We start from the raw sequence: 10,452 nt of genomic DNA, 5'->3' as shown, positions 1-10,452 counted from the left end.
CATGATGCAAGCAAAAGCTTGCATATTGAGGCTTGTCCTCTTGGACTGCTTTCTCTTGGAACCCTAAGATTATCATGCTGTGAGGAAGCCCAAATGAATCCTGAAGACAAGGCTTACAGAGAAAAACTAAGGAATCCAGCTAATAGCCAGAACAGAGGCCCAAGACATATAGCCCTAGATGAGCCAGGCCCAGCTATTTGAACCATCCCAGTTGAGACCCTAGGCATCACCAAGCAGAACTGAGCCACATGCACTATGCACTCTCTGAATTCCTAAGCCAGAGAATCCAGAATCATGGGCAAATAAGAACTGTTATTCTAAATCACTAAGTTTTGGGGTGGTTTGTACACAGCAATAAATAACTGAACTACTACGAAAATAAAAATAATGTATAACTTACTGGTGGGAGAGAATAGAATTAAAAATATTTAATCCAAAAGAAGGCATGAAATCTAAGGACCATGGAACAGATTGAGACAAAGACCAAATAGTAAAAATGGTAGATTTAAACTTAGATACTTGCTTCTAGGTAACTCTATGTAGGGGTAGGCACAGACCAAGACACTGTCTTAATACAGCTGTTAAGCCTGAAAATTCTATCTTACCTATTAGTGTCTGAATTCTGTCCATATCATTACTATCTTAGTTGAATGGCCATGACTTGATGCAATTTGAAATAAGCCGCTGGGGAGGTACTACCCTTAATCTATTTTTTGCTGGTGTTTCACCCAATCTGGTTTTGAAGAGTTTAAGAAAGCTCAAAACCATTATCTCTACTACTACTGCTGCTTAGCTATTATTTTTACAGGCTTTCATGTTTTGTAAGGGAATAGTTGGCTTTTTCAACCCAGAAACTCTCCGAATTATGGAATTCAGTCGGTTTAGATTTCAGGCCACCGGCAGAGAGCATCTCTTCGCAAGCAGTGTTCCCTTCCCCTTTTCTGCCAGCTACTGGGGGATATAGCCATAATTAACTTTTTTTTTAAAGATTTTATTTATTTATTTGACAGAGAGAGATCACAAGTAGGCAGAGAGGCAGGCAGAGAGAGAGATAGGGAAGCAGGCTCCCGGCTGAGCAGAGAGCCGGATGCGGGACTCGGTCCGAGGACCCTGAGATCATGACCTGAGCCGAAGGCAGCGGCTTAACCCACTGAGCCACCCAGGCACCCAGCCATAATTAACTTAGAGCAAAAGGGTCTTTCTTCTCCGATATATAGTGATTATATGAATCTAACGTAGTGCCTCTACTTCCATCACTGAAATTCAATATAGGAAGGGCATTTTATAGTCCAGAAACTATAGCAAATTCACATGCAGTGTATATTTTAAACACGAATACATGGTGTTCTGCAAGTTCCATGAAAAGAGGCATGGCGTCCGAGTTGATCAGGGCTGTAGCCTAAACCTAGCTGCATGCCTGGCACGGAACAGACACTCGACAAACATTTGTTGAATGAATAAATTAGTCATTACGGTACTTAAAAGCTTTCTAGAACAGATTCGCGCTTCTACTGTCAAAGCCCCAAAGCCGAGTTTCCTTTCTGTCAGGCTACGTTCCCCCTGAAACAGTCGCGCTAGCGACGGCGGCAGACCGGCTGCCAACTCGGGTGCACGGCTGGGCCACCCGTCAGGCTTGGGGCGGGCGACCCCGTCTGGCCACAGCGGCTGTAGCAGCCGTTTGCCTCCTGTCGGGGTCCCGCGGCGTCAAGGGCAAGAGGCGTTTTGTGAGGAGGCAAATAAAGCCAACCGCACAGAAACGGCTCGTTCTGTCTCACATCCTCTCTCGGGTGCCCGGGTTTCCTCGGAACCCAGTGACCCTCCGTGTGTCTGCGGGTAGGTAGAGCCTGCCCCACGCGGCCCACCCTTCCCCTCCTCACAGCCGCGCGCTCCCCAACGCGCGCAGACCTGGACTCGCCGGTACCCAGCCGGCGCGCGGAAGGACACGCCCCCTCGCGGGAACACGCGGCCATCGCACGCACACTTCGCGCGCCTCCCTGCAAGCGAGCGCGCACGCGCACGTGGGGCGGGCCTCCTGCGCGGCACCCACTGAGCGCCCGGCCCTCTCACCCCACCCCTCTTCCCCCGCTGCTCAGGCTCCGCCTCCGCGACGGGACAGCCGAGAGGAGGCGACCGGAAGCCACTTTAAAGCAGAGCTCCCGGTGACAGGCGAGAGAGCTGGTTCGGCAGTGCGGTCGCGGCTTTCTGCACTCCCGGCGGCGGAATGGCCCGTGCGCTGCTCGTCGCGTCTCCGGCCTGCGACCCTTAGACGCCCAAGCCCGCTCTCCGCGCCAATCCTCCCGCCGGACGCTACCAGCGAGCCGGCGGTGCGGCGGCGACTCGGCTCCTGCGGTCGCTTCTCTCAGGCTGCTCGATCAGGTGAAGGGCTCCGGGTGGGCTCTGAGGGGCGGGCGAGAGACCCTAGCTGGGATGGCGGGCGCGGACGGTGGCGCCGGCCTCGCAGCCTTTCGGGGGATCTAGGGTGATTGATATTTAGACTGTGCGTTTTCTTCCTGCCGAATTCATTCGGATCCAGTCAGTATCGGGATGGGATTGGCTTACACTTACTAATCACTTACGACCTCGGGCAGGTGTATAAATCGGAGGGAGACACTGAAGGGTTTAGTCGCGGTCGCCGGCGTCTCCGGGTTCCCACTTGGTCTGGGTGGGCGCGGGGGGCGCGTCTATGCGGCCTCCCCCGCCGGGCGGACCCCGAGCGCTCTGAGGCGGAGGAGCAGTTCGCAGATCGAGGGGCCGGGCACGGCAGCTGAGGGGAGCCTTCCGGCAGACCCGCATTCCGGCTGCAGCCCAGAAGTTTGCAGGCTGTTTTCAGATCAACTTTGAAGGCGCAGAAGTGTTCGCCTGTTTCCTCGCCGCCACCCCGGGAGCCGCCGACCGCGTTTCCCCTTGCACCTCTCGGCTCCTTTCTGCGAGCCTCCGAGACTGGCAGGACGATCCTGTCGGGAAGGTCTGTTGAGGAGGCGAGGAAGAAATTAACTGTGGAAGGCGCCGTGAGGGGCTTCTGGGATGGAGGGAAGCCTGGGCGGGGCGGGGGGCGCTCGTTGGGACCAGGCTGCAGAGAGGGTTCGGGGGCGCCCGGGTGCCTGCCGAGGGGCATTGAGGGGGTGGGATGCTCGGGAACGCCGGGAATTGGCCGAGCCGGGCGGCGCCTCAGCTGCGCTGCGCTGAGCTGAGCGGAGTTGGCCCGGCCCGGGGGGCGGAGCTGCGAAAACCGCCGCGGCCGGCAGGAGGCGTCTGTCGGACCCGGGCTCCGCGTCCCGGAGTCGCGTCGCGGCTGGTCGACGAGGAGTCCTGAGTTTGCAGATGGTGGTGTCCGCGCTCGGTGCCAGGGGCCGGGAGTCCCGGAGGACTGGGGACATCACGAGGCGAGGGGTGGAGCGGTAGGTCGCCTGCAGCGGGGGACCGGAGGAAGTGTCCTTCCAGTCTATTTTTCTGTTATGCAAACTAATTGAGGAACTAGGTTCTAGTGACTTCCCCACTCCAGCCACTCCTCAGTTCTCTTTCTTTCAGAGCCTGGCGGAGGGCAATAACAAGAAAAGTTATAGTGTGTGTGTATGTGTGTGTGTATATACACCTCCAGTGTCTCTTTTCCCTTGATTGGTGGTGAGAGGAATGGCGTGTGTGTGTGACCGCGCGCGTGCGCGCGTGCGTGCATAGACACGCGAGGGAAGACACAAGCGGATTTAGTGTGGTGGAGAGGGAATACCACAATCTGTGCCAATTGTGCCTTGAGGCAAGATCACCAAGTGATGAATAATAACGCCTGGCTTGGCTGCTTTCCAGTTGATTTATGTCTTATGTCAAGTCCCTCCTTGTGAAGCTTTCCCTAACAATGCCAGCTCACACTGAACTCTTTCTGCCTTTTTCTTTTGTACTTACCGTGTGCACTAACACCTGGTTATATACAGTTGAGCATTGAAGAACAGGGATTTGAACTTTCCAGGGTCGCCTATATGCGGAATTTGTACAGTACTATGAACATGTTTTCTCTTTCCTGCAATATTCTCAATAACATTTTCTTTAGCTTACTTTGTTGTAAGAATACAGTATATAATACATATAACACAGAACGTGTTAATCAACTGTTAATTCTGGTCGGCAGTAGGCTGTTAGTAGTTAAGTTTTTCGAGAGGCAAAAGGTTAAAAGCGGATTTTTCCAGGGGTGAGTTCCCTGAACCGTCCCCACTCCGGCCTAGTTCAAGGGTTAACTGCACTGTGTTTTTGTTTATTTCTGAGTTTGTTCATTATGAATGTTCTATACATAGATTCATGAATCTCTCCAATGAGATCTTTAATACTTGTTATTCTGGGTAGTCAGTTTTATCATTCTGTTGTTGACCTATAAAGGCTAACAGAACTACTCATTTAACAGGTGCATTTTCTTCAGTGATTCGGTTAAAAAATATTATAGAGCACCCACCGTGTGCATTGTACTCACATGGTACTGATCACTTGGGAGGAGTATTTGATGAAGTCATGGGCCCTAACATCAATGATCTCTTATTCTTTTGGTCAGTTGGCCAAGAGAGAAGATTAATTGCTCATCACCATCTCGTACAATGCTTAGTAAATATTTTCAGAATTGGTTAATGAATGTTAGACTGTGGAGAGAACTGTCATTTTACAAACTTTTCTTTGCTTTTTACTTTAGGTTTTAGTTTTCTGATTCTTTGAAAACAGCACTTTTTTTGGTCTCAGGAGTTCATTAGGAAACACACATTTGGTGTGTGTTTTTTATTCTTGTATTATTTTTCTATAACATGCCTTCATTTGTTTTAATAGATAAAATCATATATGTAACTTTTCTGAAGACAAGGATAAGGAGGCCCTTTCTAAATTATGAAGTTGTGTTTTGGTTTCTAAGACAGCGTGTAGTGTTTGCTGCTGATATAGCTTCTGTTGCTAAACAATCAACTGGTATTCCTCCAATATGGTAATGTTTGGGGGATTGTAAAAGTAGACCCTTAACATCCTTGGGGAATATATTGGAATTTAGAAACACTTCAACATGCTCCTGGCTTTCTCCTGTATAACATTTCAATTGAGAGCCCCTGTTTCTTGACTATATCCTCATGCTTTTAAATTCACTCACTATTTAACTTTGAATTTTATCCTTCATTTGGTGAACTTTTTTTAAAAAAAAAAAAAAAAAACAAAGAAACAGGTTTTGTCACCTCCTGGGATTGGTGATAAAGAAACAACTGTGAAGAGAACCACAAAGTAGATATGTGGTTTCCCTGTTGTCATCTGTTAGCCTCACTTATTTTTACCCCTCACCCCCCCACCACACTCTAGACTTACAGTAAAAATTCATACCCCAGCAGAATTACCAATTGTATATTGTCCACAAATAAATGTCAAGAGCCTGTTGGAAGGTTTACCTTTACCTGCTCTGGGTTTTTGAATAGCCTTAGCTTCTTTGGAGCCTTAATTTCTCAATAAAATTTAAAATTAACTCATAAAGATGAAATATGGTATAAGACAAGTGACCTCACGGACTTAGTCACAGACTGAAACAAAACATTTTGATGAATGAATGGGAACCAGTTGTTGTCAGCTTGTAAATGATCATCTTCTTTTCTTTCCTGGTAGGATTTTTAGACTCTGAGGAACAATTGGAGCTAATCCACACCATGGAAATGGAAACCACCGAACCTGAGCCAGACTGTGTAGTGCAGCCTCCCTCTCCTCCTGATGATTTTTCATGCCAAATGAGACTGTCTGAGAAGATCACTCCATTGAAGACTTGTTTTAAGAAAAAGGAGCAAAAGAGATTGGGAACTGGAACCCTGAGGTCTTTGAGGCCCATTTTAAATACTTTGCTAGAATCTGGATCACTTGATGGTGTTTTCAGATCTAGAAACCAGAGTGCAGATGAGAGCAGCTTACATGAACCTATTGTGAAAAAACCCCTGGAAATCAGTCCATCATGTCCACCAGCAGAAAATAGTATGTCTGTTCTGATTCCTGATGGGACAAGTGTTGGGGGCCAAATACCAGAAGCCCATCCTTCCACTGATGCTCCAGAACAAGTGGTTCCAATCCAGGATCACAGCTTTCCACCTGAAACTCTTAGTGGGACGGTGGCAGATTCTACAGCAGGGCACTTCCAGACTGACCTTTTGCATTCAGTTTCAAGTGATGTTCCTGCTAGTCCTGACTGCATAGACAAAGTTATGGATTACATTCCAGGGGTTTTCCAAGACAATAGTTTTACAATCCAATACATTTTGGACACCAGTGATAAGTTGAGTACTGAGCTCTTTCAGGACAAAAGTGAAGAGGCTTCCCTTGACCTTGTGTTTGAGCTGGTAAACCAGCTACAGTACCATACTCACCAGGAGAACGGAATTGAAATTTGCATGGACTTTTTGCAAGGCACTTGTATTTATGGCAGGGATTGTTTGAAGCACCACACGGTCTTGCCATATCATTGGCAGATCAAGAGGACAACTACTCAAAAGTGGCAGAGTGTATCCACTGATTCCCAGGAGCACTTGGAAAGATTTTACTGTAATCCAGAGAATGATAGAATGAGAATGAAGTATGGGTATGTATTTATAACTACTTTAAAGCTGTTAAATTCTATAGAGAAGGTCAAGAGGCTAAATGCTTAGTAGGGTGGTTTCTTTAAGTAGTAATCTGACAGGTTTTATTCTTTTGGCTATTTACTACCCTGATTTTTCATGCTGGTTGAATGCAGACTATTTACCTAATCAGAAAATGAAGGTTTTATGATTTGAACAATTCATATGTCACCCTGTGCAATATGTATATGCCTGAGAAGTTGCATATACATTGAATACTGTGAATCAGATACTGTTAATTGCACAAGAGAGTTGGCTTTTGAAAGAAAGTCTAAGGTTAATCTTATAATAGCATAAATGATGAGTATCAAATTTGTCTGTTTTAAATATTTGCATATTGAGTAGCTTCTGTTTTTTAAAGGGAAATAGTATTGTTTGGAGATTATTATGGCACTCTTTCCATTTTGAATGGCACAATTTTTCTGGGAACTTCTTCCCAAACTTCTGAATCATGTCCAAACATGTTAACATTTCTTTTAGTTTCCTTAAGCCTTTTTACCGTTAAGTTTATTGTTCTATTTATCTTACAGATAAAATTTTTCTGCAATTCAGGCTGTTTTCTTAGACCTGAATAATGAGTTGAAGGGAAAATTTGTTAATAGATACGTTTATCATTTAAATAAAAAAGTTATCCTCAAGTTTTTGTATGCAAGGCATGTACATAAATAATCTACTTCTTTTAAGTGTGGATGCCCAAGCAGTAGTCACTTATAGGGAATTGAAATTTCCACATCTCAGTTTGTATTTAATTGAACATAAAAATGAAGAGGAAAATGATAGTTGCCACTTGTGAAGTTGCTAGTGTAATAATTGAGGTATAGTAAGCATTAATTTTTATTTCTAGTTGTTTCCCCTGTAGTATAGGAGTTAAAATATGTGATATTAATGGCTATTTGTCTATGACCAAGAGAGAGGGTTAAAATTATATGATAGGAGAAGAATACATCTGTCTGTGCTACCTGACTTGGGAGACAATGAGGGCGACCTGACAACTTCACAGATGATGAATGGCCTAATGATGATGAATGGCCTGATGCAGTATGGGAAGGCATGACCCATAGGAAGGAAAAATACGCTGGTATCGTAACCCACAAGTCCAAGAGAAACCCTTTTTCCCTCTTTTAATTATCTCTTTGAGAGAGCAAGCATGCGAATGGGTGTGGGGGGTTGTGGGGGAAGAGGGAGAGAGAGTCTTCAGCAGACTCCATGCTGAGCAGGTAAGGTCTGGAACTCGTGACCCCACGATCATGACCTGAGCCTAAACCAGGAATAGAGCATTTAACCGACTGCACCAGCCAGATGCCCCCAAGAGAAACACTTTCTTCACAGTCCTCTTTGTCACTGTTCACAGATAACTTGAGTTACACTAACCCAGGTGTCTGTGTCTGGAGAGTTAGCAATCAAATGGTGTCAGTAAACCATTTCTAAGTTGTTTAATTTTGTTAGTCTTGATGTTAACCCGTGTTCAACATAGTACCCGGGCATTGCTGACATTGTAGAAATGAGTTTTGTGTTTTATTTTTTAAACTTGCTCCCTTTTAATATTAGGTAAGTGGTTTTCTCTTAATATTACATTATTTCGGTTGTATAGTACACAGGATCTTTGTGTGTCTTTAGCAACTTAATTATCATGAAACTAGAACTCTGCATCTTGTGTTTCAAAAGGAATGCATGGAATAAGATAAGAGACAATATAAGATCCAGTTTTAAGGCATTATTATATAGGAGCCATTGGGATAAAAGTAAGATAATATCAAGAATGTAGCTTAAATCATGGGTAGCTCAGTTGGTTAAGGATCCAACTCTTGGTTTCAGCTTAGGTCAAGCTCTCATGGTTGTGGGATGGAGCCCCCGCATTGCGCTCTGTACTCAGTGTGGAATCCACTTCAGAGTTTCTATTCCTCCCTCTTTCCCTCTCCATTCCTTTCCTCCCCTGCCCCCCAGTAAGTAAGTAAGTAAATAAGTAAATAAATAAATGAATAAATAAAATCTTATTTAAAAATGTAGCTTTCTAATCATTAATGTATTATTTTGATAATATCAGGTAGTCAAGATTCTGTCTTGCTTGGGTCACAAAATTCTTATGTCCTGTAATAAAACTAAGTACTTTTAATTTTTTTTTTTTTTTTAAAGCAAGCATTGGAGAAGAGAAAGATGTTTTCCATTTTATCTCAAAAATCTTTTAAATAAGGTATTGTCCAAAATCTGTGTTGCCCATGAGCAATTCTAATTGGTATATCAGGGTAATTAATTTTATATATACTTTCAAAGCCACTGTAATCCTTCCATCTCCAGATTGCAAAACTGCAGAATAGTGGCCTCCCACTTCACTCTTATGAAGCAAATTTCCAGTCCACTGAGTACTTCAGCATCTTGGTACATAAAGTTACTTTCTGAATTGGTCTGGAAGAAACTAGCTGGATTATTGTCCAACACATTATGTTCTGTTGCCATGAGCAAGGCAAGACAGGTATTTCGATCTCAAAAGAACTCTTAGGTCAGCAGCATGTTGGGTATTTTATTCTTTAGTAAAATTACTAGGCTAAAGAATTAGGCCTAGATATAGGCCTATCAGTCAGTGTACGTTGTTGGATCAGTAATAAAGTAGTTTGGAGTGAGTGCTTGATTTCCAAATCTGTTTTAACGAAACTAATGTTCATTTGACACTTGAGAGGAAAAGTGTGAGTGAATTATTGTAATTACTAATGCTGCTGCCACATTGTTAGTGGTAGTGGTCCTGCTCTGATAAAAATAGCAAAAAGTATTAACAGTTAATTATTAGTAAAGTGAAGTTCTCAGAGACAACAGTAAGAAATACAAGATTGTAGATAGCTAAGTGTCAAAAATTAGGCTTTTGGGAAGTTGACCTGTGGTCATTGCAACCTGGTTTTCCTTGTATTCCAAAGCGATGTTGTGTTTCCTGGCAACAAGATGCAGATAACGGCATGTTGAGCCTTGCTGAGAGATTCACAAACAAGCTGGAGCAGCCCAGGTTCACATGGTTACCACATTATTTGGCTAAAGCTATTAATCTCTGTGGTCAGGCCTGTAAAGCTGGTCTATCTGTACTGATTGCACATAACCAGGAAGTGTGTGTTCAGCTGTGTATATGCCCAAGTCTGGCCCAGCAGTCTTTGGATTCAGAAATAATGAATGGCAATTGTTTATCCCATTTGTTTTCAACAGTTTATATGACTTGGAAAATGATTATATACCATATCCCTGTCACTTCATTGTGTGGAACTTGGGGAAAGTTCAAAGTTCTGGGTCTCTAGCAGAGACAGAAGTTCATAGTTTCAAACTGTACAGATAAAATCCTTTGTTTTGCAAATGTATTGGGTTTAACATCTAAATTAATCCAAATTAGATCTGCAATATTCATTTCACTCCCAAGAATGAAATTAGGAAGTTGAGCTACGTGAGTTCACAGGTCTCTTCCAACTCTTTAAGATTCTTGGGTACTAAAAACCTTAAAAAAAAATAAAAAAGGATTTCAATAGTAAATGCTTATTTGGTTCGTTGTAATGAAATAATTTTAATTATTCTTTGCAATTTTGTCTTTAGCCCAAAGTATGATACAATCCCACTGTCCTTTCTCACTCTGCCCTTATATATCTCCAGATGTTTATTGCTGACATCAACTGGAAACTAGTTGTATGTATGAACTCCCCATATTCAGATGCCAAGGCTTCTTTTGCTCACGGGATGGGCTTTGGAGAACTTCCAAATTCCAAATACACAGTTAAGAAAACAACATTGGATGTTGTGTTTTCGATTAAGAAAACATAGTCTCTGACAATTTAGGCAACTCATCCTTAGTAGAAAATGATACTAAATGGCAGGACTA

At 43.8% G+C, this 10,452-nt stretch overlaps 1 protein-coding gene across 2 annotated transcripts in view; it reads left to right on the top strand.

The window, feature by feature from the left end:
- The first annotated feature begins 2,111 nt into the window (after window positions 1–2,111).
- TIPARP (TCDD inducible poly(ADP-ribose) polymerase) overlaps window positions 2,112–10,452 on the top strand; it is a 31,008-nt gene continuing 22,667 nt past the window's right edge. The window contains exons 1-2 of one of the 2 annotated variants that reach the window (XM_059163680.1): window positions 2,112–2,376; window positions 5,611–6,568. In XM_059163680.1, the coding sequence (XP_059019663.1) occupies window positions 5,652–6,568 (917 nt within the window). In that variant the 5' untranslated portion in view covers window positions 2,112–2,376; window positions 5,611–5,651. Of the gene's footprint in view, window positions 2,377–3,205; window positions 3,399–5,610; window positions 6,569–10,452 lie in introns of those variants that run through there. The other variant, XM_059163681.1, reaches the window with a different exon arrangement.

The sequence above is a fragment of the Mustela lutreola genome, chromosome 2 (assembly GCF_030435805.1).
Source record: "Mustela lutreola isolate mMusLut2 chromosome 2, mMusLut2.pri, whole genome shotgun sequence".
In the NCBI taxonomy this organism is placed as follows: Eukaryota; Metazoa; Chordata; class Mammalia; order Carnivora; family Mustelidae; genus Mustela; species Mustela lutreola.
This window is presented reverse-complemented; position numbering and strand designations above follow the sequence as displayed.